The sequence below is a fragment of the Rhinoraja longicauda genome, chromosome 21 (assembly GCF_053455715.1).
Source record: "Rhinoraja longicauda isolate Sanriku21f chromosome 21, sRhiLon1.1, whole genome shotgun sequence".
Classification (NCBI taxonomy): Eukaryota; Metazoa; Chordata; class Chondrichthyes; order Rajiformes; family Arhynchobatidae; genus Rhinoraja; species Rhinoraja longicauda.
In genome coordinates, this window is record NC_135973.1 from 17,659,389 (window position 1) to 17,686,142 (window position 26,754).

At 43.8% G+C, this 26,754-nt stretch overlaps 1 protein-coding gene across 4 annotated transcripts in view; it reads left to right on the forward strand.

The window, feature by feature from the left end:
- The window catches only part of grid2ipb (glutamate receptor, ionotropic, delta 2 (Grid2) interacting protein, b), a 75,401-nt gene that overhangs the window by 39,895 nt on the left and 8,752 nt on the right, over window positions 1-26,754 (forward strand). For 3 of the 4 annotated variants that reach the window (XM_078417888.1, XM_078417891.1, XM_078417890.1), the window contains 12 exons: window positions 1,362-1,472; window positions 3,617-3,717; window positions 5,803-5,917; window positions 6,498-6,805; window positions 7,732-8,169; window positions 8,582-8,669; window positions 8,958-9,035; window positions 11,606-11,802; window positions 16,269-16,424; window positions 21,437-21,523; window positions 21,966-22,095; window positions 24,380-24,498. In XM_078417888.1, coding sequence (XP_078274014.1) covers window positions 1,362-1,472; window positions 3,617-3,717; window positions 5,803-5,917; window positions 6,498-6,805; window positions 7,732-8,169; window positions 8,582-8,669; window positions 8,958-9,035; window positions 11,606-11,802; window positions 16,269-16,424; window positions 21,437-21,523; window positions 21,966-22,095; window positions 24,380-24,498 — 1,928 coding nt within the window. The remainder of the gene's footprint in view (window positions 1-1,361; window positions 1,473-3,616; window positions 3,718-5,802; window positions 5,918-6,497; window positions 6,806-7,731; window positions 8,170-8,581; window positions 8,670-8,957; window positions 9,036-11,605; window positions 11,803-16,268; window positions 16,425-21,436; window positions 21,524-21,965; window positions 22,096-24,379; window positions 24,499-26,754) is intronic. The other variant, XM_078417889.1, reaches the window with a different exon arrangement.

Consider the following 26,754-nt stretch of genomic DNA (forward strand, 5'->3'; position numbering starts at 1 on the left):
TGAGTCAGTGTCTCCAGATTCACTGTGAGTTTCAGTGCCTTGAAGTTCACTACATGTCTTCATGAGTCCAAATTAATTGTGCCTCTAGATTCACTCTGTGTCAGTGCCTCTGTATTCACTCTGTGTCAGTGCTTCTGGATTCACTCTGGTGTTATCTCTGGATTTACTCTGATATTGTTGTGTAGTGCCTCTGGATTCTTTCTGTGTCAGTGCCTCTGGTTTCACTCTGTCAGTGCCCCTGGATTCACTCTCTGCTAGTTGCTCTGGAGTTTACCTGGCCTTTAGTCCTCCCCATTCAGTGTTCTTCTTAGAGCTTTCAAGTTAACTCTGCCTTAGAATTGCAAATGTATTGTTTAATTCCCCCCACATTCATGTTCTCCTGTGCCTCAAGAAGTGAAGTGAGAGTGACTGCCCTTCACAGCATTTAACTGAGTCTGGTATCAAGTCGCCTGGTAAACGGTTGAAAGTGAGCTTCATGGAAAACGAAAATGATTGGAATCACACCACACGCGCAAGAAGATGATTATGTTTTTGGGGTCAATCATCCTAATCCCAGGAAATCTCTGCAGGAATTCCCCAGGGCAGTGTCCCAGCCCCAACCATCAGCTGCTTCATTACTTGAAGGGTTCCGACCCAAACATTCAGAGCCTGAAGAAGTGTTTCAACCCAAAACATCATCCATCCTTTTTCTCCAGAGATGCTGCCTGACCCGCCGAATTACTCCAGCACTTTGTATTTATCTTTATATAATCTCTACTCTTGACATTCAAATACATTACCATTGCTGAGTCTTCTGCAGATCACCATTGACCAGAAATTCAACTGGACTAGCCACATCAGTATGGGTGCAGTAAGCAGTCACATCGGTAATTAGACTCTCAATCACTGATTTCTCATGCACATTTTGACTGCTCCTGTAGGATGTGTCCAGTGACTTGCTATTACACACTGCCCATGCTTGGCGATGCTTACTCACATGGGGTGTGCTGTTGACATTTCACTGTAAACTTGCCATGCCTGGAGATTTCTCACTCTCCCATGTGGTAGTGGCTGGGAATTATTCATTCGGACATGGAATGTATCTCATAATTTCTCACTCACATGTTGTGTACTTATCAAATCTCACAAAGTTACCATGCTTTTTGATTTCTAAATCACACTAAGGCTATTGATTTCTCATTCGCAAAAATAACTGATGATCTTTCATTCGTACCCAGAGTGTGCCTGGTGATTTTGTTCTCCTTTGTAGGATAATGCTTTGTATAATAGATTTTGTATTGAAAGTTGTTGAAAATGATTAACATACAGCCATAGCGATCCTCAGATTTTCAATCACTCTTGACCCATTTTCCTCGCCACAGAGTCTGGAGAAGGTGAACTGATAAATGAAGGCCCACGTCGTAACTCTGTGCGTACGTCATCAGTATATCACGGTAGTGTGCGTGCTCGAGCTTCAAATGACAGCACAACAGGTCAGTATATTTACATGTGTGATTTAAAGGAGAATAAGTCCTTGCAAAGGGATTTGAGATTCTCATGCCTTTCTGGATTGACTGTTCCAATGTACTCTTGGCAGGATTTCTTCACTCCAGCGTTATTTAGGTCATTAAAACTCATGTTGCCCCATTCTCCTGTCTTCCTTTCACCCATCACCCTTTTGCTAGTTCCTGACTCTTTCTTTGTTTTTATCAACCTTTGACTTTGAGTAGCCTTGACATCCGACTCCTTCTGTGAGAGACTTGTCTCTTCCTCTCTACATGTAATTCATCAAAGTAATACCCCCACCAGGATTCTCTCAAACCTAACCTTCCCAACTCTGCTCTTTAATTTAGTTGAGTTCTCCACTAGTGACAATGGAATTTTCTTTGTGCTCACAAATTGCACAAAGGTTGTTCATTTGCACTTGTGTTTGATAGCCTTTTGTGAAGTAGAATTTGGCAGTGAGGTGCAGCCCATTTAAGAGGTCTCTCAATAACATACGTTTATTAGGAGCCACGTGGCTTCTGGCCCCCTGTATCCGTGGATTGATTTGCTACTCACTGTATTAATCTTCCTGTTTGTAATTCATTTTATTACTTTAAAAAACAGGATTTTTTTTATCCCTCAATTTAGGTTTGGGGTTGAATTTCTGACTTGCAGTACATTTGATAAAAGGTAGATTGTTTTGTGAGAACACACCCCTTGGTTCCTGTCTGCCTCTCCCACATTTAGTAATTAAACTGATTTACGTTTAGAGAATAATGCATCACTGTTCATTTTCAGAAGAAATATATACCTTGACATTCAGCCAGGAAAGCAATTTATGGGAGAATTCAAGAGACTTTGTGAAGCACCATCTCCTGTTAACTGACAGTATGAATCCCGGTCTTTATATGAGGGCCACTGAGAGATTTAGGACTGGAGATATTTTTTGGGGTTTGTTTGGCATTGTGATTGCTGTTAACAATATCAAGCTTATGCTGTTGTTGCTCACACCCTAGAGGTTATATACTTGTTTTTTTTTTATTATCGTGGAGTATTTTACATTAAGTTAACGGCTGAGACGATCTTACGAAAGTCAAGGTTAGAAACAAGGAACTGTATATACTGGGACAGGGCCAGGTCCTCCATTGCTAGGTTGTTTCCCGCTTGGCTAGCTTACAACCCATGAGTATGAACATTGAGTTCTCCAATTTTAGGTGACTACAAACTCTGCCCCTCTTTCTTTTTTCACCTCTCTCTCCCCTCTCTTCCCTGTGCCTCACCCGGACTTGCATCTATTTCTCTCCTACCCCTTCCACCTACATTCCTTCCTCTAGCTTCACAATTCGTAACTCTTCAATCTTTTTGTCTATAACCATCTCTCTTTTCCCCTGTGGCCTTTGTCCAACCATCTGCCTATCAACTCCCCCCGTCCCTGTATTACTTGCCAAGCTTTGACCAGTTCCTCCTCTCTTGCAGCTTTCTCTACCCCCCCCACCACCCCGTCCACCACCATCAGTCTGAAGAGGAGTCACCTAGTTTTGTTTAGTTTAACATTGTCACATGTACTGAGGTAACAAAAGTGCGATGCACGGTGTATTGTGACATATTCCGCCCATGACCACCATAAAAAATTTCTGTGACTTGTACCACAGTAGACCTTCTGTCGGTTCGGACCAGACGGGATAACCTTCGTTGCCCTCGCGTATCGAAGAGCCTAGGGCACCCAACACCCTGTCGCCAGTTTGTGGTTTGTCCCTCCTTGGACCACTGTCAGTAGGTACTCACCACTGCTGACCGGGAGCACCCCACAAGCCTTGCCATTTCAGAGATGCTCTGACCCAGTCGTCTGGCCATAACAATTTGGCCCTTGTCAAAGTCGCTCAGGTCTTTACTCATGCCCATTTCTCCTGCATCCAACACATCAACTTCAAGAACTGACTGTTCACTTGTTGCTTAAAATATCTGCCTTGACAGGTGCCATTGTAATAAGATAATCAATGTTCACTTCACCTGTCAGTGGTCATAATGTTTTGGCTCATCGGTGTATACCGCACACCCCTCAAAGTTAGATTTTATAACTTAGCCCACTATAACCCTCAATGTGCCATGTTTTCAAAGCTGCATATCAGGTGTACATGTGTGTTTTATGCAGGAGGTCCAGGGGATGCAGCAGATGTTCATACGCACCTAACTCCTGGGGAGCGACAATCAGGAGATGGCACATCTCTACCAGAAACACCCAACTTGCGAAAGGTGAGTGGTTATGGTCTTGTTTAGTTTCAGCTCCCTCTTTGTGATCCATTATCCTTCTCACACCTGCCTCCCAATGAAACATTCACATTAACTATGACTTCATTTTGTCCCACATACCACTTAATACCCTTCAGTTTATCCTTTCATCCAGCTCAATTTCATATCACAATCCTCTCTTGTGCTTGCCATTTTCTCTATCTCTATCTATATTCTGTATTCACCCTTCCACATCACTTACCTCTTTCACCCATTTTGCTTGTTATTTACCATCCGCCTCAATGTCTCCAATCACAGACCCTTCACGCTCACCAGATTTGCTTACCTAAGCATTCCTATATTTCAGTCTTTAATTCATCATTCCCCATTCTAATCCAACACACATCTGCCTCTCACCATTTTTGTTTGCTCACCTGTCATTGGCTCTTTTTGTGTCCTTTCTCCGTCAATCATCTAAAGCACAAAAGGACACAAAGTACAGGACGTCCATATTCTCCAGAGATGCTTTCTTCTATTCAGCTTTCTTCTCCCCCCATGATCAGTCTGAAGAAGGGTCTTGACCCAAAATGTCACCCATGTGTGTTTTCCAGAGATGCTGCCTGATCTTGTGAATTACTCCAAGCTTAATGTCCTTTTCCATCATTCATCCGTCAGACTCAACACAATTACACATTTATCTCTTACCCTTTTGCTGGTCACCCTTCACTCACACTTTCAGCTATCACCCATCAATCACTCATTGTTATCTTCACCCATCAATCACGCTTCTATATTGCTCGCCTGTCACACACCCGTTTCCATCTTTCGCCTGTCACTCATCCTTCCCCATTGCACGCCTGTCACTCATTCTTCGCCATCATTCACCTGTTATTTGGCCTTCACTGACCCTTCTACATCCAAGTCGCCACTCAGACACTCACTTGTTACATTTTTCTTCATAATTGTCCCATCACAGAACCTTCTCTACCACTCTGCTCTCACTGCTCTCTGTCATTCATCCATCACTTACCCTGCCCATCAAGGTCTAAAGTCTACTTTAGTTTCGTTTAAAGATACAGTGGGGAAACAGGCCCTTTGGCCCACTGAGTCCGCACTGACCAGCGATCCCCGCACATTAACACTACCCTACACACATTAGGGACAATCTTATTGAAACATATAAGATAATTAGGGGATTGGACACATTAGAGGCAGGAAACATGTTCCCAATGTTGGGGAGTCCAGAACAAGTGGCCACAGTTTAAGAATAAGGGGTAGGCCATTTAGAATGGAGATTAGGAAGAACTTTTTCAGTCAGAGAGTGGTGAAGGTGTGGAATTCTCTGCCTCAGAAGGCAGTGGAGGCCAGTTTGTTGGATGCTTTCAAGAGAGAGCTGGATAGAGCTCTTAAGGATAGCGGAGTGAGGGGGTCTGGGGAGAAGGCAGGAATGGGGTACTGATTGAGAGTGATCAGCCATGATCGCATTGAATGGCGGTGCTGGCTCGAAGGGCTGAATGGCCTACTCCTGCACCTATTGTCTATTATCTATTGTCTAATATTACACATACACCAAGCCAATGAACCTACATACCTGTACGTCTTTGGAGTATGGGAGGAAACTGAAGATCTTGGAGAAAACCCACGCGGTCACTGGGAGAACGTACAAACTCCATACAGACAGCAAAGTCGTCCACATTTGACAATACCCTGTGCCATATTTGCTCTAATTTGACAGTCTGTGCTCAAGTAGATCTAATCAGTGTGTAGAAAGGAACTGCTGATGCTGGTTTATACCAAAGATAGATACAAAGTGCTGGAGTAACTCAGCGGGTCAGGCAGCATCTCCAGAGAAAAAGGATTGGTTTCGAGTCTGAACTCTTCTTCAGACTGAAAGTAGAGGGGGTGTGACTTTGTTTCTATCTAAGGTATCACAAAATGCTAGAGTAACTCAGCAGGTCAGGCAGCATCTAGGAGAGAGGGAATGGGTGACGTTTCGGGTCGAGACCCTTCTTCAGACCCTGTTTCTAAATAGATTTAATCAGTTTTCTTGTTACACCTTTATGTGTCTCTCTCCCTAATGCTAACTGGAGTGGGACTTTATTTTTGCAGATATCACCTGTTTATGCTGAAATAGAAGCTCGTGGAGTGACCAACTACTCAGGGAAAATGATGCAAGTGTCCATGCCCAGAACTTCTCCAGTAGCTGAACAGCTGAGTCATTCAGGTGGGGCGATGTATTTTTTGGCATGGGTTTTTGCTGACTGAACCCTGATGTGTCACTCTACCCGAACCTGGCCCAATCACTGCTGTTTTTTGTTGGAAACTTCAAAGAATTTCCACAACACCTTTCAGAGAATTGGTTTGTTCCAAGATATGCAGCCTATCAGCTACTTTTGGTCCTCATTGGATTGATGGATTAGCAGAATGAACATTTTCTGCAACCATCAGCAGAGGTTGCTGAGGGCTCACTCTTACATAGCTCTTGACTATTTTTACACCCAGCACTACCTCAGAACATGCGATGTGCTGTGCAGCCAATGAAGTATTTTTGAAATGCAGTACCTATTATAATGTGGGAGATGAGGCAGCATCGTCCCTAACCAGGTACTGTGGCCACTGAAGCCTCCTCAACTGCTGTCATTGTGCTATGGAATCATGGAGTAGAGCAACACAGAAGGAGGCCATGTACAAGGGATTTGGTTAACACAACAAACTGTAGTGCTAAACAGACGATATTTAATGATATTTATTTTATGAAAATGTGGAAACTTTTTTGAATTCATTATTTCTGCTTTTTGCTTCAGGAAGTCGAAGGTTGAGACAGACTGAGCCCCTTCCTGTGCAGTCCTGTTTCTGTCAGCCCCCCAATGAATCCTCCCCAACTAATTCAGACTCCCACCCATATGTCAGCTTGGATAGCAGCCATAGCCCTTCTTCACAGAACATGGAGATCATGAGTAGCCCCCCGAACCAAAGGAAGAAACTCTTCACCTTTTCCCGGCCGCCCCGTAGCCGTGATACAGACCGTTTTCTGGATGCCTTGAGTGAGCAGCTGGGTCAGAAGGTGACTCCCATGGATGATTTTATGAACCCAGAGAATGACTATGAAGAAGTAAGCTTTCCAAATATAAAAGTAGAGCTCTTAGTAGGTTCCATTGTTCCGAGACTGTTCCATTGTCCCGAGACTGAGCCAGACATGGGCCTGTTAATGAAATAACTGCAGTTATGGTTAGTGGTCTTTTGAGGAGGGTAGGTATCAAGGTGGTTGGGGTGTCAGCAATAGGACGTAGATGTGGGTATGTGAATTTGTGGACGGGAAGTAGATGAGAGCTTGGGGATTTGTGGGTGCAATGGAGATATGGATGGGATGCATATATGGGATTGGGAATTTGTGGATTGGAATGAAATATACGGGGGAATTTGTGAATGGGAAGTATTTGAGGGAATGGGGACGTGCATAGAAATCAGATGTGCGGATGGGGATACATAGATGGAAAGCAGATCAGAGGATGGGGATTTTGAAGATTTGCAGGGATGTGGACGTGAATAAGAAGGGGGTGGGGATGGATATTTGTAGATGAGAAGGAGACGTGGGGATTGGGATTAGTGGTTAAGATGAAGATGGAGATTTTTGGATGGGAAGCAGATGAGAATATGGACGTTTGTGGATGGGAAGGAGATGCGGGGATGAGTATTTGTGGATAGGAAAGAGTTGGGGATAGGTATTAGTGGATGGGAACGAGACATGGGGGATGGGGATTTGTGGATGAGATGGAGATGGAGATTTGTGGATGAGAAGCAGGTGAAAATATGGGAGTTCACTGATGGGAAGGATTGGTATTTGTGAATAAGGTGGAGATGGGGATTTGTGAATGAGAAGGAGATTTTGGCATGGGGATTGGGAATGGCATCGGGATTTGTGAATAGGAATGGAATATGGGCATGGGGATTGGGAAATGGATGGGGGGATTCGTTAATGGGAAACAAACGTGGGGATGAAGTTTTTCTTTCTGGTTGATTTGGTAATTTTATCCTTAGATGACCTTTCATGATGAGCAGGAAATCTATGGCACGAATGACCCAAGCAGTCCCAGTGAGTACGTCAGTAGCAGTGAAGATGGAAGCTCCTTGACCTATTCTTCATGTTCGGACCCTATCCCACCTCCTCCTCAAAGCCCCCCTCCCCCTCCACCCATACAGTTCAATGACCCAAAACCCATCACTTTAATCTCAGAATTAAAAAAAGTTATCCCACCTCCACCCCCACCTCCACTGCCTCCACCGCCTTCTTACACTTCCAGCCATTTCCAGCCCAAGCCCCTTCCACCCCCTCCTCCACCACCCCCCTTGCCAACTTCTTCAGGCCACTCTCCACTGCACCGTGGCTTTCACCGGAGAAGTGAATCCAGTCACATGAGTGTGAAGAGGCTGCGTTGGGAGCAAGTGGAGAACTCCGAGGGAACCATCTGGGGTCAGGTACATGAAACAGCATTGAACTGCTGTTTTTTTCCTAATCAGCCATGTTTAGTGCTTCAATTGGTGGGGTAGTGGAGTAGCTAGACATAGAAGGGGTTCTGACTTTGGGAAGAAAGGGAATGTTAGGACAGTAACCAGTGGGAAGCACAGGAATTATTGGGCATTTCCAGGGTTTGCTGTTAATTTCCTGGACTAAAGGTATATGCTCCCCATGTTGCTTATGCATTATTTTTTCTTGTGTAAATTCAGTGCTGTAACAGGGTCAATTAGAGGCCTTCCAAGTGAGAGGGAGCACTGGGATCTATCACTGTGGATAAGGCGAAAATTCGAAGTAATGCCTTAAAAATATGAACCCATCTGTTTATCAGACATCGCCAGCTAATGCCCACAAATCATTTTCATTTGTACTCAGTTTGGAGAAGACTCAGATTATGACAAGTTGAGTGATATGGTGAAGTATTTGGATCTGGAGCTGCATTTTGGGACCCAGAAACCAAACAGTAAGTGACAACTTTGCTCTGCCTACTCAATGAACAGAACATCTGTCAGGCTGAAATGATTACAGTGTACACTCCATTGCGGGTGCATGCTCAAATTTATGCACGTTACTGTGATCTCATTGTATTTTAATGGAGCTGGTTGCCTCTGTGATGATTCAATGCATTTTAATTATCTCCTTTCCAAAAATTGGTCCATGGAGAAATTTATGGTTTAGGCAAAGGGAGTTGGTATTGACATGAGGATTTGTGTGATACTGGTTACATTTCTTCTTCTTTCATACTTTGCAGAAGCAAGTTTTGTACCTGAAACACTTAGGAAGAAGGCTGTGGTGGAGGTACTGTCCCGTAAAAAGGCCTACAACACATGTGAGTGTCGATTGCCCTAAACAGCCAACAACAGGCATAATTATAACTTTTAATTATAAACTCACATACACTTTCCCTTAGGTGAAACTTCATTCCATCTCTTTATTTATTGCATGGGTTTAAGTTCCGGAGCTGGGTATGAAAGGTAGCCAGTGAAAGAGTAGCTGAGTGTTGGGACGTTAACTAGTAATTAGTCCAAAGCCCCAGGCTCCAGGGTCCACTTACTCCCATATTCCGGTCTCCAGAAGCAGATAGAAACTGAGAAAGAAAAGGGAATGGGGGCCAGGTAGACATATCTACCTGATGGGGGCCAGCTATATCTCATAGCTCCAGAGACCTGGGTTTTGATCCTAACCTCTGGACCTTCAGTATGGAGTTTGCACATTCCCCCTGTCACTGCATGGGTTTGCCCCAGATGCTCTGGTTTCCACCCACATCCCAAATGGTAGGTTACCACCTACGCAAGATAGGTTAATTGGCTACAGTATGTTCCCCTTTATGTGAATGGGGAGAGGAGAATCTGGAAAAAGGTGAAAATGGGTCCATGAGATTGTTGTGAGAAGGGAGTAGATATGTTACAAGGAGATATGGGAATAAAAATCTGAGAAGATACTTCTATGATGCAGTCACAGAGGGTGTTAGGCGCCTGGGGCATGCTGCCATGGGTGATGGTGGAACAAGGTGTGATAACGGTATTTAAGAGGTACGGATATGCAGAGAATGGAGGATATGGATGATCAAGGAGTTTGTGGACTGGTGCCAGCGGAACCGCCTCCAGATCAACGTGGGGAAAACCAGGGAGATGGTGGTGGATTTCCGCAGGCGCAGCCAAGTCCCCCCTGATACCGGTGAACATCCAGGGAATGGACATCGGGAGGGTGGACTCTTATAAGTACCTGGGTGTTTACCTCAACAATAAACTTGACTGGACCGAAAACATCAATGTGCTATACAAAAAGGGCCAGAGCAGACTTTATCTGCTGAGGAGACTCGGGTCCATTGGAGTGCAGGGGGCACTCCTAAGGACCTTCTACAACACTGTGGTTGCATCAACCGTTTTCTATGGAGTGGTCTGCTGGAGCAGCAGCATCTCAGCAGCGGAGGAGAAGAGACTTGACAAGCTGGTCAGGAAGGCCAGCTCTGTCCTGGGTTGCCCCCTCGACTCAGTACAGTCGGTGGGAGAGAGGAGGATGATGGCAAAGTTAACATCGCTGCTGGACAACGACTCCCACCCCATGCAGGACACTGTCACTGCACTGAGTAGCTCCTTCAGTGACAGACTCCTTCACCCCAAGTGTGTGAAGGAGAAATATAGGAGGTCCTTCCTTCCCGCTGTTGTGAGACTGCACAACCAGCACTGCTCCCAGCAGACGAGTCAACAGTAACAGTTAAGGAATACACAGTAAATTGATGACAATTTATCCTTGTCTTTACTTTTATTTATAGTGAATGATCTCTTGCTATCCACTTTGCTGCTGTAACACTGTAAATTTCTCCGGTGTGGGACAAATAAAGGAATATATTATCATTATATTATATGCAGGCAGATGAGATTAGTTTATCTTGGCATTATGTTTGGCACAGACATCGTGGTCTGAAGGGCCAGTTCCTGAGCTGTACTTTTCTATGTTCTATGAGGGAGAAAACGGCAGTAAAACCCTCAGCCAGCCGTGTAATTGGGTTCCTCCTCTGAAGATGAACTTGAGTGTCAATCGACATTTTAAAAGTTTCTTGAACATGGATGCTGTAAACTAGAAGCAGGACCTGATCCATGGCTGGGAGGGAGCAGTGAGTCAGGAGAGAAAGAAGTCAGGCCTGTGATATTTGAGAATCAGTCTCGGGCATTGGGAACTGCTGATAGAGGAGGCAGAATCAAGTGCCGAGAATGAGCAGAAAAAGTGGAAGTTCAGAAAAAGAATTAGATTGTTTTCTCTGAAATGTTGGAGGTTGAAGAAAGACCTGGTTGAAGTATATATAATTATGAGAGGCATAGGTAGGATAGATAGAATCCTTTTTCCAGGGTGGAAATGTCAAGGCCGAGAGGGCATGTTTAAAATGAGAGTTGGTAAGTTGAAGGGTGATGTGAGGGGCAACGTCTTTACACAGAGAGTGGTGGATGGCTGGAATGCATTGCCAGGAGTGGTGGTGAAGGCAGATACGATAGTGACATTTAAGAGGCTTTTAGATAGGCACTTGGATATGCAAGGAATGGAGGGATATGGATCACATGCAGGCAAAGGAGATTAGTTTAATTTGGCATCATGTTCGACATGGACATTGTGGGCTGAATGGCTGGTTCCTGTGCTCTACTGTTTTATGTTCTATGGAAGAAAGTTGTGGGAGCTCCATATATAGGAATATCTGGCCTTAAGCAGAGCAAAAAACAAAGGAACAGAATTGGGAGGGAACAAGGAAAAGCCGCAGAGAGTATGTTGGGACAGCTACTGACCTCCAGATTTAGTTATTCGTTTTCTGTCAGATTAATTTTACAGATTTAGTTGCAGTCTGTCTCCTATCTGTCTCTGCCTCTCTTGTTTTGACTGATTTTCCTGTGCCTTCATTTCTGACAGCTATTCTCATCGCCCACCTGAAACTCTCAGCACTGGAGCTCCGCCAGATTCTTATGACAACGGAGAATGATCGGTTGGAGCCCTCACACATTAAACAGTTGCTCCTCTATGCCCCTGATGAGGAAGAACTGAAGAACTTCAAGCGACATTCAGATAATCCTAGTAAACTAAGTGAGCCAGACCAATTTGCCCTGCAGGTAGGTGTCAGAGAAACTTTGTTCCACATCCACGGCCCTCCACAGTCTGCGCTGTATTTTGGAGAAAAAAAATAGAGAGAAAATACTCTCTACTTTCAACTGTACGGCTCTAACTCCATCTACATATTTGCAGATGACACCACTGACGTGGGCTAAATCACGAAGAATGACAAGATGAAATACATGCCCCAGTCAGCAACAATGGCGCCTCAGTGGAAATGGTTGAGAGCTTCAAACTCATTGGCGTTAATATCACGATCGGTCGTGAACCAACCACATTGATAGAATGGCCAAGAAGGCCACACCAACACCTTTACTTCCTGAGGAGACTGAGGAAAACCAGCATTTCTCCAGTGACTCTTACAAACTTCTATTGATGCATCATAGATGATGCGTCATAGATGACGCATAATGTTGGGTTGCATCACGGTTTGGGAGCAGCTCTGTCCAAGACTGCTAGAAAATGCAGTAGTAGATGTAGCCCAGTCTATCACACAGACCAGACCAACCACCAATAACTCCATCTACAATTCACGCTGCCTCGGAAAAGCAGCCAACATAATCAGACGTACCACCCCAACCATTCTTTCTCCTTGCACCCATCAGGCAGAAGGCACAGAAACGTGAAAGCACACACTACCAGACCCAGGAAAAGCTTATTTCTTTCTGTTATCAGGCTTCTGAATGGCTTTTTCATAAGCTAGGGTATTGTTCGATTCACCTCTATCCCATTACAGATATTGAACTTTGTCTTTGGAACTGATGTTCTACAATGCTGAGCTATATTCTGCATTCTGGATCTTCCCTTTTGCTCTATCTATTGTGCTTGAATTTGACTTGATTGTATTTATATATAGTATTTTCTGATCTGATTGTATAGCATAGTCCGTTGACCAGAATAGTACAGAATACAGCTGTGGTCTACCCAATATTTTACAATGCCGTACCATAACCTCCCTGCTCTTATATTCTATGTTCTTTCAAATATCCGGAATGCCCTTTTCATCACCTTACCTATCTGTGCCATCACCTTCAGGCATCTTTGCCTTGTACATAGGGAGATTCCTCAATACTCCTGAGGGCACTACCCTACCAGTAGAAGGAAGAGGTACTGCTCCAGGGATACCATGGTACAGCATATAACATTGTTCCTGAAAGGTGTGCAAGTAACAAAAATAACGTAGTGTACTTACATTATGCAGCTGTACATCTTTCTTACCATGGAGCAAATGTAAACTCTGGTATATTTCTACATGCCAAGAGACTGGGGTATGCATTTGTATATGTTTCCTTTCCGTTATTCAGAGGCAAACACTATTTTCACCACTTTTGCCTTTCCAATGATTTTTGTTTTTCAGCTTACATTTTTGGTACTTGCAAACCTTTCAGGAACAAAGTTATATGCTGTACCATGGTACACAGGAGAAAGGAAACATATACAAATGCATACCCCAGTCTCTTGGCATGTAGAAATATACCAGAGTTCATGTCTAGCCCAATCCAGAATCTGATAACTGTTAACTAGAACATGAACGGTATCCAATGCAAAATTGACGAAGTCTAACATTTCAACTAGAATTAACAAACATAGGAAAGCAGGATTCGTACTGTAACGGGACAACACACCAATTACTCTCCTCACCAATCTCTCTCTTCACCAATCTCTCCTCATCAATCAGCCTTCTCCAGTGTTGCAGTGCTAATTTTTTAGGTGCCGGAGCTGTCACTGGTGCCAGAGTGGCCGCTGTTAAATTTCCCACGAGTTAAAATTCCCCGCTGTTTATTTGAGGTTTTTTTTTACAGAGGTGCCGGAACGGTGCTCTGGTGAGCTCCGGCAGCACTGCACCCCTGGCCTTCTCACCAATCACCCTCTTCACCAATCACTCTTCACCAGTATCTCTTCATCAATCCCTCCTCAGAAATCATCCTCATCACCAATAACCCTCCTAACTAACCATTCTCCTCACCAATCCCTCTTCAGCAAACACCTTCTTCACCAATCATCCTCACCAATCGCTCTCCTCACCAGTCACACTGCTCATCAACCACCCTCCTCACCTATCCCTCCTCACTAATTATCATCCTCATCAATCGTTCGTCTTACCAAAGCCCATATCTGTGACTGTTACACTTCAGATCTAGTTACCTTGGCATGGCATAGAAGGATTTAGTCCTAACGTGAATAATAAAGTTAATGTAGATTGACAAAAAGAACAGAATGGACATTGCCGTCCAAAGGGCCTGTTCCTGTATTGTACAACTCTGATTTTATAACTGTGCAAATCCACCCAAGGTATAGAAAAGGATTTAAGTTGCAGATCAGACATGATCTAACTGGAGGCAGAATGGATCTGAATTTGGCTGGTCTGCACATATTTCGTTTAGTACAGTTTGAAACTCTTTCGTCCAATATTCTCTGGTCCGACAATGACTATAATCCAGCATGTTTTCAATCTGTATAAATTAACTGAATCTAACTTTTAAGGGCCTGTCCCACTTAGGTGCTTTTTTTAGGCAACTGCCGGCGACTGTAATAGTCATAGCAGGTCGCCGAAAAACCGACGACTGGACCCCCCTACGACAATGTCTATGACAAGCTACAACAATTACCACCTAGTCGACGTCAAGCTACGGCAAGGTACTGACAACCGGCGACCCAATTGTCGCGACCTAGGACGTCCACCTACGACCGCACCTACGACAACCTACAATGACACCTACGACAACCTATGACCACACAGGCGACAACCGAAGTCAACCTATGCCCACCCGCGGCAAGCTATGACAAGCTACGACCCTGAAGACTGAAGACAACTGAAGACAATTCACGTCATTCTGACCTCCAAAACAATGGAATCCCCCAGTTTCCCTATAGAAGGGGGTGTATGGTAGGGTTTCCAATCATTCTGCACCATGACTATTTGAAAGTGATGCCATGAGAAACTATGAAATGCAATAACTTCATACATCAATTTTCCGTCAAAATTTCAAGAATTTCCTTTATTAATATTGAAGCAAACAACATTTTTTAAAAGGTTGATAAGTACATACAACAGTGCATACAAAACTATTGTAATAAACTTCAATAAACTTAACTTCAAACTTTAAAATTCAAATTTTAAACAGAATACAAGTGCAAAAATATACAAAGCCTAACATCATTTATGGACACATTACACTGATGGGAGATCAGATCAAGTCCACACTTGCAATTCACTGAAGTCAGCACCGGCGACAACCTATGTCACCAGGCGACAACCTACGACAGCACCTACGTCAGGAGACATCAAGCTACGCTCATTGGCGTCAAACCCACTGTTGCCGAAAAAATGTCAACATTGTGAAAATCCAGCGGCACCAGAAAGATGCTACGACTCTTGGGAGACTACTCACGACCATGCAGGCGACACCCCGGCGACCATGTGGCGACAGCCTGGTTGCCTGTAGTCGTCTAAAAAATCATCTAAGTGGGACAGGCCCTTAATTCTAACATTAACTACAATCTTTACTAATCGGTTGCTAATTAACCTATGCATTGAAGTGTCCATACTTAAAAATAATAATTCCCCTGCTCAGAGGAGGATGATTAGAGGCAATGCCTGTGGTCCAGATTTTCTGTTGCCTGGATTTTCTGTGATCTAGCACCTGTCACATCCCATCGGGGCCACATCAGAAGGTTCCAAACTGTAGTTCTCTTTACCATCATTTTGTCTCACAATCTTTGGAGCTAAATCAAAGCTTTAGCACATTTGATTGTGCACATTCATTTTTGCAGAGACCACTCCCTCCACAACTGCATGGTTCACTCATCCCTTCTCACCTGAACCATCCCCTCCCCAGATACGTCTTCCTGCAACCTCAGGAGATGAAACACTTGCCTCTATAAGGCTTCCTTCACATCCATCCAGGGACCGCACGAGCCCCTCCAGGTAAGACAGAGGTTCACGTACACCTCCTCTAGCCTCATCTATAGTATTCAGTGTTCCCGATGTGGCCTCATTTACATCAGCGAGACAAAGCGTAGAATCCGCAACTGTTTCGTCGAACATTTGCCCTCAGTCTGCCAAGGCCTACTGGATCTCCTCGTTACTTACCATCTTAACTCTCCTTCCCATTCCCATACTGACCTTTCTGTTGTGGGCCTCCTTCATTGCCAGAGTGAGGCCACATACAAACTGGAGGAACTACACCTATTCCGCTTGGCTAGCTTACATTCCAATGGTATGAACATTGAATTCTCTAATTTTATGTAACTAAGCCCCCCCCCCACATACCTGTTTCACCCATTGAGTGAAGGCAGAAGGCAGAGTGAATAGCAGGGTAGACTGATACTAAAAAAACATTGCTTTGAGTACTCACTGCAGTATCTCAGAAGGTGTACTTTAAGAAAGAAGAGGGAAATGTGTATCCCTGCTTCACATCTTTGACCTTGAAACAACTTTCTCTCTTTATCCTTTGATATGCAGATGCTGTCTGTGAAAGAGTATAAAATCAGGCTGAGGAGCTTGCATTTCAAAATAACACTGCAAGAGAAGGCTGAGGAAATTAAAGCTGGTTTGCAGTGTATCTACAAGGCCTCTGTTGAATTGAAAAGTGGCAAAAAGCTGGCCAAGATTCTGGAGGTAAGAAATCAATTCTGGCATTTGAACTGGTTGCAATTTGGTCTCTAATACAAACCATTCCAATACAGTGCTTTGCCATACTTCTCTCGCATGGTATGATTGGTATGACACAGCATGCTGGTCAGGATTTGAGCCCATGATGTTGGCAGATATTTTCATACAATAGAAAACTGCTGTACTATTGGGGGTCCTGCCTCTTGGATAAAATGCTACCTGTTCTCTTGAGTAGATGTAAATAATTATATTAGGTTACTTCACAGAATCGGGGAATGGAAGAACCCCATTTTGTCCACCCAATCCATACCAATCAGTTGTCCCAATTACCTGACTTGGGACAGGTAATCTGAATCTGATTAGAAATGGTTTCAAGCTTTTGTATGTTCTGTCCGAATGGAGAAGGGAGAAGACTGAATGGCCAGGGTGAAAAAGATCACTAGCATCTGCAGTTCCTTGACTATGTTAGCTGCTTTCCCGAGGCAGCGTGAGATGTAGATGTAGTCAATGGTGGGGTGGTTGGGCTGTGTGATTGACTAAGGCAAGACTTTTGCAACATGGTGGCGTAGCAGTTGAGTTACTGCCTTACAGCTCCAGAGAACCGGGTTCAATCCTGACTATGGGTGCTTGTCCGTACGGAGTTTGTACATTCTCCCCGCGACCTGCGTGGGTTTCCTCCGAGATCTTTGGTTTCCTCCCTCACTCCAACGGCATACAGGTTTGTAGGTTAATTGGCTTGGTATAAATGTAAAATTGGCCAAAGTGTGTGTAGGGTAGCGTGGATGTGCGAGGATCACTGGTTGGTGCAGACTGGGTGGGCCAAATGGCCTGTTTCCCTGCTGCATCTAAACTAAACTAAACTAAGAACTCATTTGGTATGTCATATCCTCTGACCCCATGAATAAATTTCCTTTCTGATTCACCTATTCAGTACTGCCTTCAACCACTGAAGGTCACCCCACCTTCTGTCTCCTTTCTCTGTTCGTTTACTTATTTATCTATTTATTCACTTCCCTATGTTCTCTAAATCCCTGTAAAGCGTCTTTGAGTATATGAAAAGCGCTATATAAATGTAATGTATTATTATTATTATTATTATTATATCTGATCAGCTGTGCCATTTCTTTACAAATTTCCATCCATTTTACATTTATTGTCAGCCATTTCTCTCTTTTCACATCTCTAAGCTTTCTGTAACCACTTCACTTGTGTGCACAAGCTGGAATTATTTTTCTGTTTTATTCTCTATACTTTTAATCAGCCAAGGGGATCGGACTTTAATTTCTTGTCCCTTTCTCACTGAGATATATGTAGACTGTAGCTGAGATATCTCCACCTTAATTGTTCAGTTACCAGCCAGCAAGCTTTGATTCCCACCCAACCACTTCTCATCTCATCTCATCTAAACGTTATGATATTATGACCACATAGTCCTGCTCTTTTTTCAGAACCATGAGTCAATTATAAAAGATGAAATTGCGGAGCATTTGGATAGTAGTAACAGGATCGTTCCGAGTCAGCATGGATTTACGAAGGGGAAATCATGCTTGACTAATCTTCTGGAATTCTTTGAGGATGTAACTAGGAAAATTGACAGGGGAGAGCCGGTGGATGTGGTGTACCTCGACTTTCAGAAAGCCTTCGACAAGGTTCCACATAGGAGATTAGTGGGCAAAATTGGAGCACATGGTATTGGAGGTAGGGTACTGACATGGATAGAAAATTGGTTAACAGACAGAAAGCAAAGAGTGGGGATAAATGGGTCCCTTTCGGAATGGCAGGCAGTGACCAGTGGGGTACCGCAAGGTTTGGTGCTGGGGCCCCAGCTATTTACGATATACATTAATGACTTAGATGAAGGGATTAAAAGTACCATTAGCAAATTTGCAGATGATACTAAGCTGGGGGGTAGTGTGAACTGTGAGGAAGATGCTATGAGGTTGCAGGGTGACTTGGACAGGTTGTGTGAGTAGGCGGATACATGGCAGATGCAGTTTAATGTGGATAAGTATGAGGTTATCCACTTTGGTGGTAAGAATAGGAAGGCAGAGTATTATCTGAATGGTGTCAAGTTAGGAAAAGGGGATGTACAACGAGATCTGGGTGTCCTAGTGCATCAGTCACTGAAAGGAAGCATGCAGGTACAGCAGGCAGTGAAGAAAGCCAATGGAATGTTGGCCTTCATAACAAGGGGAGTTGAGTATAATAATAATAATAATAATAATAAGCATTTATTTTATATAGCGCCTTATCAGGTGCTCAAAGCGCTTTACAGAAACAATCATAACATAAAAACAAACAGACAAACTATCCTAACGGAAAAGCGGCGAATAAACAACGCCAGCATCCTCTCACGTCAGGGTCCGGCAGTAGACAACAAAAAGCACAGGACACACAGATTCAATTTTTACACAAACAGCCATCACAGTGATTGCTCTAGGCACACCCTCACTGTGATGGAAGGCAAAGTCTTATCTCCTCCTCATTCTTCTCCCGAATATAGGAGCAAAGAGGTCCTTCTGCAGTTATACAGGGCCCTAGTGAGACCGCACCTGGAGTACTGTGTGCAGTTTTGGTCTCCAACTTTGAGGAACGATATTCTTGCTATTGAGGGCGTGCAGTGTAGGTTTACTGGGTTAATTCCCGGAATGGCGGGACTGTCATATGTTGAAAGACTGGTGCGACTAGGCTTGTATACACTGGAATTTAGAAGGACGAGAGGGGATCTTATCGAAACGTATAAGATTATTAAGGGGTTGGACACGTTAGAGGCAGGAAACATGTTCCCAATGTTGGGGGAGTCCAGAACAAGGGGCCACAGTTTAAGAATAAGGGGTAGGCCATTTAGAACTGAGATGAGGAAAAACTTTTTCAGTCAGAGCGTTGTGAATCTGTGGAATTCTCTGCCTCGGAAGGCAGTGGAGGCCAATTCTCTGAATGCATTCAAGAGAGAGCTAGATAGAGCTCTTAAGGATAGTGGAGTCAGGAGGTATGGGGAGAAGGCCGGGGTACTGATTGAGAATGATCAGCCATGATCACATTGAATGGCGGTGCTGGCTCGAAGGGCCAAATGGCCTCCTCCTGCACCTATTGTCTATTGTCTATCCACCAATGCCTTCTTCCTTGATGAGCTAGAAAGTTCTCAGAAACACACTCAGAAACGCTGCTTTGTCTTTAGACATATGATTATTATTCCAGTCTTTATTTAGACAGTTGCCATTTCCCATATCTCTCTTCTATGGCTTTTATATTCTTTAATTTCCATGCAAATTTGTTCCTGTACATCCTTCCCAATAGTTGGCAGCCTGTGGAATAGTCCCAGTAGATCATCTCGTTTATTTTTTTATTCTGTAGAACTTCTGCCCAGGCCATTTTCCCTGTCCAGGATTATAATATCCTTCAAAATATTATTATTTTATACTACTTGGATGATGCACTGCAATCTTGCATCTTTCTGCTGTTTTGCACTTCTTGTATTTATCATTATGATATGTATACTGTTTACTTTGTGAGTTTCATGTAAACAAGGAATTTAATTGCACCATTGTTTATATGACAATAAACTTATGTGAATCCCAGTCAATACTGTTAGACCCTTCTCTTCCATGTCTTTTTCAAAAATATTGTATCCAGGTGTACACAGAAAAAGAACAGTGATGTCAAATCCAATATCTCTCTCAATTAACAGTCAATTTAGATTATCTTGCTAATGGTTTGTGGGTGTTATCTTTATTTAGTTACCTTGTTTATCTATTGAGGCAATCCTGGATGTTCTTCCTGTTCTTCCTTTCTTTGTCTTATAGTCCCGCAGTGTACACCCCTCTCTCCCCCTGCCCCCATTAGCCCTTTTCTCAAAGAATACGTGTTTGTGTATTTATGTCTGTGGACCCATCTCTACCATTGTGACAAAAGAAATTACAAGATCTGGAATATTGAGCAAAAAACAAAGTGCTAGAGGAACTTAAGGGGTCAAGCAGTATCTGCGGAGGGAATGGATTTGGGTTGGAACCGTTCTTCAGACTGATGGTTTAGGGAGGGGAAAAGCTGGAAAAGAGAGGTAGTGGTGGGATAAAGCTTGGCAAGTGATAGGTAGATACAAGTGAATAGGGGTGATTGGCAGATGGGTGAAATGTGAGTGGGGGGAGGAAGGAACAGGGGAAAGAAAGAAGGGCAAGAGAACAGCACCTCATATTCTGCTTGGGTGGACTCTGACCCAACAGTATGAACATTGAATTCAGTAATACCTCCCTACTCCACCCTCTCTTTCCTCTGCCCCCACCCCAGTGCGCATGTTTCCCACCAACTCCTACCACCCGAAACGACCTGCTCCTCTCCTCCTTCTTATGCTCAACTCCCATCCCCAAGTCTCACATTTCTCTTTTATTGTCCCTGTTTCCCATCCCCCCTGGCCACTTCCACACATATATTTGCCATTTTTACATTTCACTCACCCTCGTTTTCCCTTTTTTGACACCCTTTTGTCTCCTTTTCATCTCTAACCTGTTGTCATTCATCCATCTGCCAATCAATCTCCTCCCCTCATCTGTATGCACTTATCCCTTGCCAAGCATTGCCCTCCTCCATCTTCCATTTCCTGCTTTCTCCTCCCTACTCCATCAATCTGAATAAGAGTCACAACCCTTCCATTTCATCCGCAGATGCTGCTTGACACTCTGAGTTCCTCCAGCACATTATTTTTTTATCTCTGTGTTTGTTTGTGTGTCTCTGTTTATGTGTGCGCCTTTATGGGTGAATATCGTTCTGTCTTGTCGAGCAGTTCCCCCTATGAATTTTGTGTGTGTATATGTTGTGTGCCTTTGCAGGTCTGTGTTCATGCATGTGTGTGTCTTGTTCACTGGTGAGAGGTGTGACCCTGAAGTTGGAGCCATATGTTTCCAATGCAAGAAGGCTTGGCTCATAATCTGGTGGGAGTGTGCATAGGGAATCCAGAAGAGAACATAGAGAACTATATTTTGAATACATAAACAATAATCATACCTTCACCTGTATTTTGACAGTTTGTTCTTGCAATGGGAAATTACCTCAATAATGGACAGCCTAAGAGTCCCAAAACCACAGGATTTAAAATCAATTTCCTGACAGAGGTAAGTAACCTGACTAAGCAGAAGCTGGGTACAGATGTAATTAGGTAATGAGTCAGTGTCAGTATTACACATGGTACCCTAGAGGAGTACATTTCTAATTGACTGAGAGGAAAGACAAAATTATGTTGGTGTTACTGGCCAATATCGGGAGAGTTGAGCGATTAATGGCTGTTGTAAATTCTGTTGGAAGGGGAGGTGGGGAGGTGGGGGGGGGGGGGGATTTAAGGTGGGGGTGTGGGAGGGGTGATTCTGGTGTGGAGAGAGGGTTGGTAGTTAATGGTTGTCATTTTGAAAAAAAGTGAATGCTTGTTAATGTCAATAGTCCCGGCAAGAGAGGAGGGTAATGTGTAAATGTGCTCATTTCTGTTTGGCTAGTGGAGAGGGCTGCTTCATTTTTGCTTATATGCAATGTGTTTGAAATGTTTTCATGTTTCTCTTCCAGCTTGGCACAACAAAAACTGTGGATGGGAAATCTACTTTCTTGCACATTCTTGCCAAATCACTAGGCCAGCACTTTCCTGAGCTGCTGGATTTTGCCAAGGAGATTCCAGCGGTGGCATTTGCTGCAAAAGGTCAGTTAAAATCACTAATTAGACTCTTCCTGAGGAGAGTGACTGAATGTGTTCAGATTATATGATAACCCAAATGATGCAAATGTTTACTTTGGCAAGAACCTATTTAATGGAATTTTCTGAGCCCTCCACATTTAAAAAAATGGTGTTGTGGTTCTTCTCTATCATGCCTCCTCACCATGTGGTCTACCTGTGTTGCTAATTTCAAGGAATTATCTGCTTGTAACCCAGGCCTCTCTGTTATCTAACAAATCCCCAGGACCAGCATTGATCCCTGTGGCACACCACTAGTCACAGTCCTTCAACCTGAAAAACAATCACCTGTTGACTTCTCCCGCTAAGTCATATTAGTATCTCATTTTGGATTCTAATCACATTCTGGATCCCATGCATCTCACCTTTTGGACCGAACTACCATGCGGTCTCTTGTCAAAACTCTTTCCCAGTCCATGTAGACAATGCCTACTCATCTACTTCACCACTTCTCTTCATTACCTCTTCAAAACAAAATCAATTAAGTTTGTGAGACTCGATTCACACAGGCAAAGCTATGATATCATTTATCGATCTTTGCCTTTCCAAAAGAGGATAGATCCTGTCTCTCAGAATCCCTTCTAGTAATTTAACCAGCACTGATGCTAGGCTCGACAGCCTGCTTGTCTGGCTGGCGGTTCCCTGGTTTGTCCTTGTGGAATCGCTTAAATAAAGGCACCACATTGGCTACCCTCCAGTCTCCTGGTACCTCACCCATGGCCGAGGAAGATATAAAAATCTCTGCCAGGCACCAGCAATTTCTGCCCTGACTTCCTACAGTGTCCTTGGATATATTCGGTTAGTCTCTGAAGACATCCACCTTTATGCACCTCAAAACTGCCAATACTGCCTCTTTCATCATATGTTGCAGGACATACTGTTCTCTTCCCTGAACTCTCTAGCTTTATAATCTTCTCCATGGTTAGTACAGCTGAGAAGTATTGATTTAAGGCATCATCAACTCGGATGGCGGAGCAGAGTGCTTCGAAGAAGCACAGCGTGAGGAGGTATGATAGAGATATCTGACACTCCCGCATCCTTCCAATACGGTATGTGGATTGAGCTGCCAGTAGTTGAGGCAGGTATTATCACAATGTTTAAGAAACATTTAGACAGGTACATGGATAGGATGTTTAGAGGGTTATGGGCCAAACGCAGGCAGGTGGGACTCGTGTAAATGGGGCATGTTAGTTGAAGTGGACAAGTTGGACCAAAGGGTCTATTTCTGCACTGTATGACTCAGTGACTCTAACATCTGAGAAATTCTGACACATCTAACCCCTTAGCACCATGACAGTTGAAGTTAATATAGAAAATAGGTGCAGGAGGAGGTCCTTTGAGCCAGCACTGCAATATCAGGGAAGTTAAAAGTCACCTACTAATGCGATCCTATTATTCCTTCAGCTACCTGCACGCTCCCTACATATTTGTTCTTGTAATTCCTGCTGACTATTGGCAGGGCTTATAGTACAGTTCGTTCAAAGTGATTACCCCCTTTTTACTTCTAGGTTTTACCCATGTAGCCTCAATGTACATTCGCCCAAGCAGATCTCCTCTTACTGGGGCAATGATGTTCTCACTAATCAAAAACATAACTCCCCCACTTCTCTTACTTTCACAGCTATCATGCCTGAAGTATCTGTACCCTGGAGCATTGAGCTGCCAGTTATGCCCCTCTCTCTACCGCATTTCTGTAATGGCTATAATATTTCAGATCCATGCCCTGAGTTCATCCAGATTTCTGTGCCTTGACCTTTGTGGATGGAGAAAGGCTCTGAGGATGCAGTTTGTGAAAGAGAACCCTAGGTTCACCCTGCTTAAATTCTCCCCCCCCCCCCCCCCCCCCACCAGATCCTGTATGTTGTGTGCTCGCAATTATGGTGTTCTTGAAGACTGTGAAGTTGAATTGGAAATAATTATTGCCTGGCAATTAACCTGAATTTTGAAGCTGTCCTTGGTTCCTCCTGTATAATGCTAAGAGTAGTTTGTGATATTCTTCTATTTATAAAATTAATTTCCAATATAGTCATAATAAAAAGCGATATTTACTGTTTGCAGACATTTTGTGACAGTAGCAGCTAGTAACTAAAAACAATTACTAAACAACATTTACTGTTCAGTTCCCAACCTTGTCACTCTTTTCATGCTATGACAAAAAGCAACCTACCCTTTCTCAGAGAGGGGAGGATTGACTCAGTCTTGGATAAAGATAAAGAACTCTGAAAGATATAAATCTCTTCCTTTTTTCTAGTTAATCAGAGAACAATAACTGCTGAAATTGTTGACATCCACTCAACCAGGAAGGAAATACAGACAGCCTGTGAGAACATAACGGTGACCGAAGAAGACAGATTTGCTGCAGTCATGACCGTATCCTTCCAGACAGGGACGCTATTGTCCAATATCTCTGTACTCTTCCTATTGAACCTATTGCCTGTAGGGGATAGGAGAAGAATTTGCTAAAATATTTTCTCATTTGTTGCTGGAATATACTCTTTTTATGCCTCATCTAGAAGATGGTGGCATTGGAATTCTAAGACAATGAAAAGATGCACCAGATGGGCATTGGATGGTGTGCAATTTCTTGCTCATGAGCTTCACCATACAAACTTTGGTTACACTTGATAACTAATCTGTAATCAAGTGGGTGCTGCACACTTTCTCAATTGGAAATATACTGCCTGGTAGTGGGTCCAGTAGAGGCTTATTTAGGTAGTCGGGATAACTTGTTATCATGGATCCGCCTACTGTGTTCTGTGGTTTCGGGCTCAGAGGGTTGGTGATGGGGAGTGGAGCATATGCTGCTGCAGGGGGAAAAGTCATTAAAGACTTTTCCTTAGTCATTTAAGACTTTAAAGACTTTTTAAAGTCATTAAAGTCATTAAAGCTGGAGAGGAGTAGGAGGCTGGAACACACCAAGGATAACAGATGGATGAAGAGCTGATCAAGGCTTTTAGCGGGACTTGGGATTGAAAGATCTCATGGTCTGAGAGGTTAAAGCAACATCGGGCTATAGGGGTGGCGAACAATCCCTTTGGCCCAAAGTGTCTGTGCTGAACATGATCCACATCCCTCCATTCCCAGCAAATTCATTTACCGATCTAAAAGCCTCTTAAATGCCACTGTCGTATCTGCCTCCATTACCTAGAGGTGGGGGCGTGCTGCTAGAACTAGTAAGGGATTTGTATGTATATGGTAATGTGCTTTAAATCTTGTACGACACATGATCTGGGCTGTCCATGAAGTGTCCAGCCATGGTCATTCCTTGGACAACATGAGCATATAGAAGTAGCGGCGCTGCCCTAGCAGCTGCGGCTCGCCTGCGGTCCGTTTGTCTTTTTCTTTCTTGTCTTATTTCTAATGTTAAATTATGTTATAGTTTACTTTTAGTTGTGTATTATGTGGGGAGATGGGGGGGGGGGGGGGAAACTTTTTTCTTATCTCTTTTGTCAACGTAGATGCGCCCCTTTTTTTGGGTCGTATCTCCGTTCGCGTTGCGGCCTAGCATCAGGGAGCTGGCGGCCTCCAACTGGAATCGACCTTGAAGGTTCCGGTTGCAGAGCTCATGGACTTACTTACCATCGTGGAGCTGGCTGACTTCGGAGGCTGTGGTGGCGCTGCGTTTGCGGCTGTTACTGGACTTCGGAGGCTTCGGCCGCGGCCCTGTGGTCTGTGACATCGGGAGCTCACAGGTCCCTGGTTGGCGACCGAATTTCAGGGGCTCCAGCATCTTCGTCTGCCCAGAATCGTCGGGGTTGGGTCGGCCTGTTGCAGGACCTTTCATCGGCTGGCGCGGCTTAAAATCGACCGCGGGATCTACCGTTGCCCGGCTGGAGCTTCAGACTCGGGAGCCTTGATCGCCTCGACGCAGCAGTTTTGACTGCCTGACCACGGATGAAGAAGCAAGAAAGAGATAAGACTTTCTTCTTACCTTCCATCACAGCGAGGAGGTGCCTGGAGGAGAGTCACTGTGATGGATGTTTGTGTTGAATTTTGTAGTTGGTGTTTTTGTTGCTTGTAACTGCATGGTAAGTAAATTTTGTTCAAACCTGTTTTTGAATGACAAATAAAGAAATTCAAATTCAATTCAATTCAAGTTTGCACCATTCCACCCATCCCCCCACTCTCCCCTATACTTTGAAAGGAGCATTGCACAAGGAATGACATTATCCTGTGCCTGTCTGGTGGGATATTACTTCATAGAACAAGGGTGACCCAAGGCCAGATATGCCTGGCCAAATTTTGTGAATGATGTGAAACAAACAAATAAATTGTCTTCCTCGCATGGAATATCTGGGTAAATGTACCTGTGGATGGTGAAGACTGGCAAAGATTTTATTTATGCTCCATCCTCTTGCAGGCGGTTAAACCAACCAATGGCCTTTTACAGACTGCTTTCCTGCAGCAAGATACCTTTTCATTTATTCAGAATAATATTTATATACAAAACAAAAACCTTGGAAAAAACTCTCCATACGTTCTTAGTGTATATGCATTCAAGAGTGTCAACCTCAGGAGTATTCGCACCTGTCTTTATTGCAAAATACCCTTGCCACACATTTGGCCCCCCTGGGGTAATATTTATTTCCTTGTTTGAGGGATTTTCCCAATGGACTCAGTTCCTCA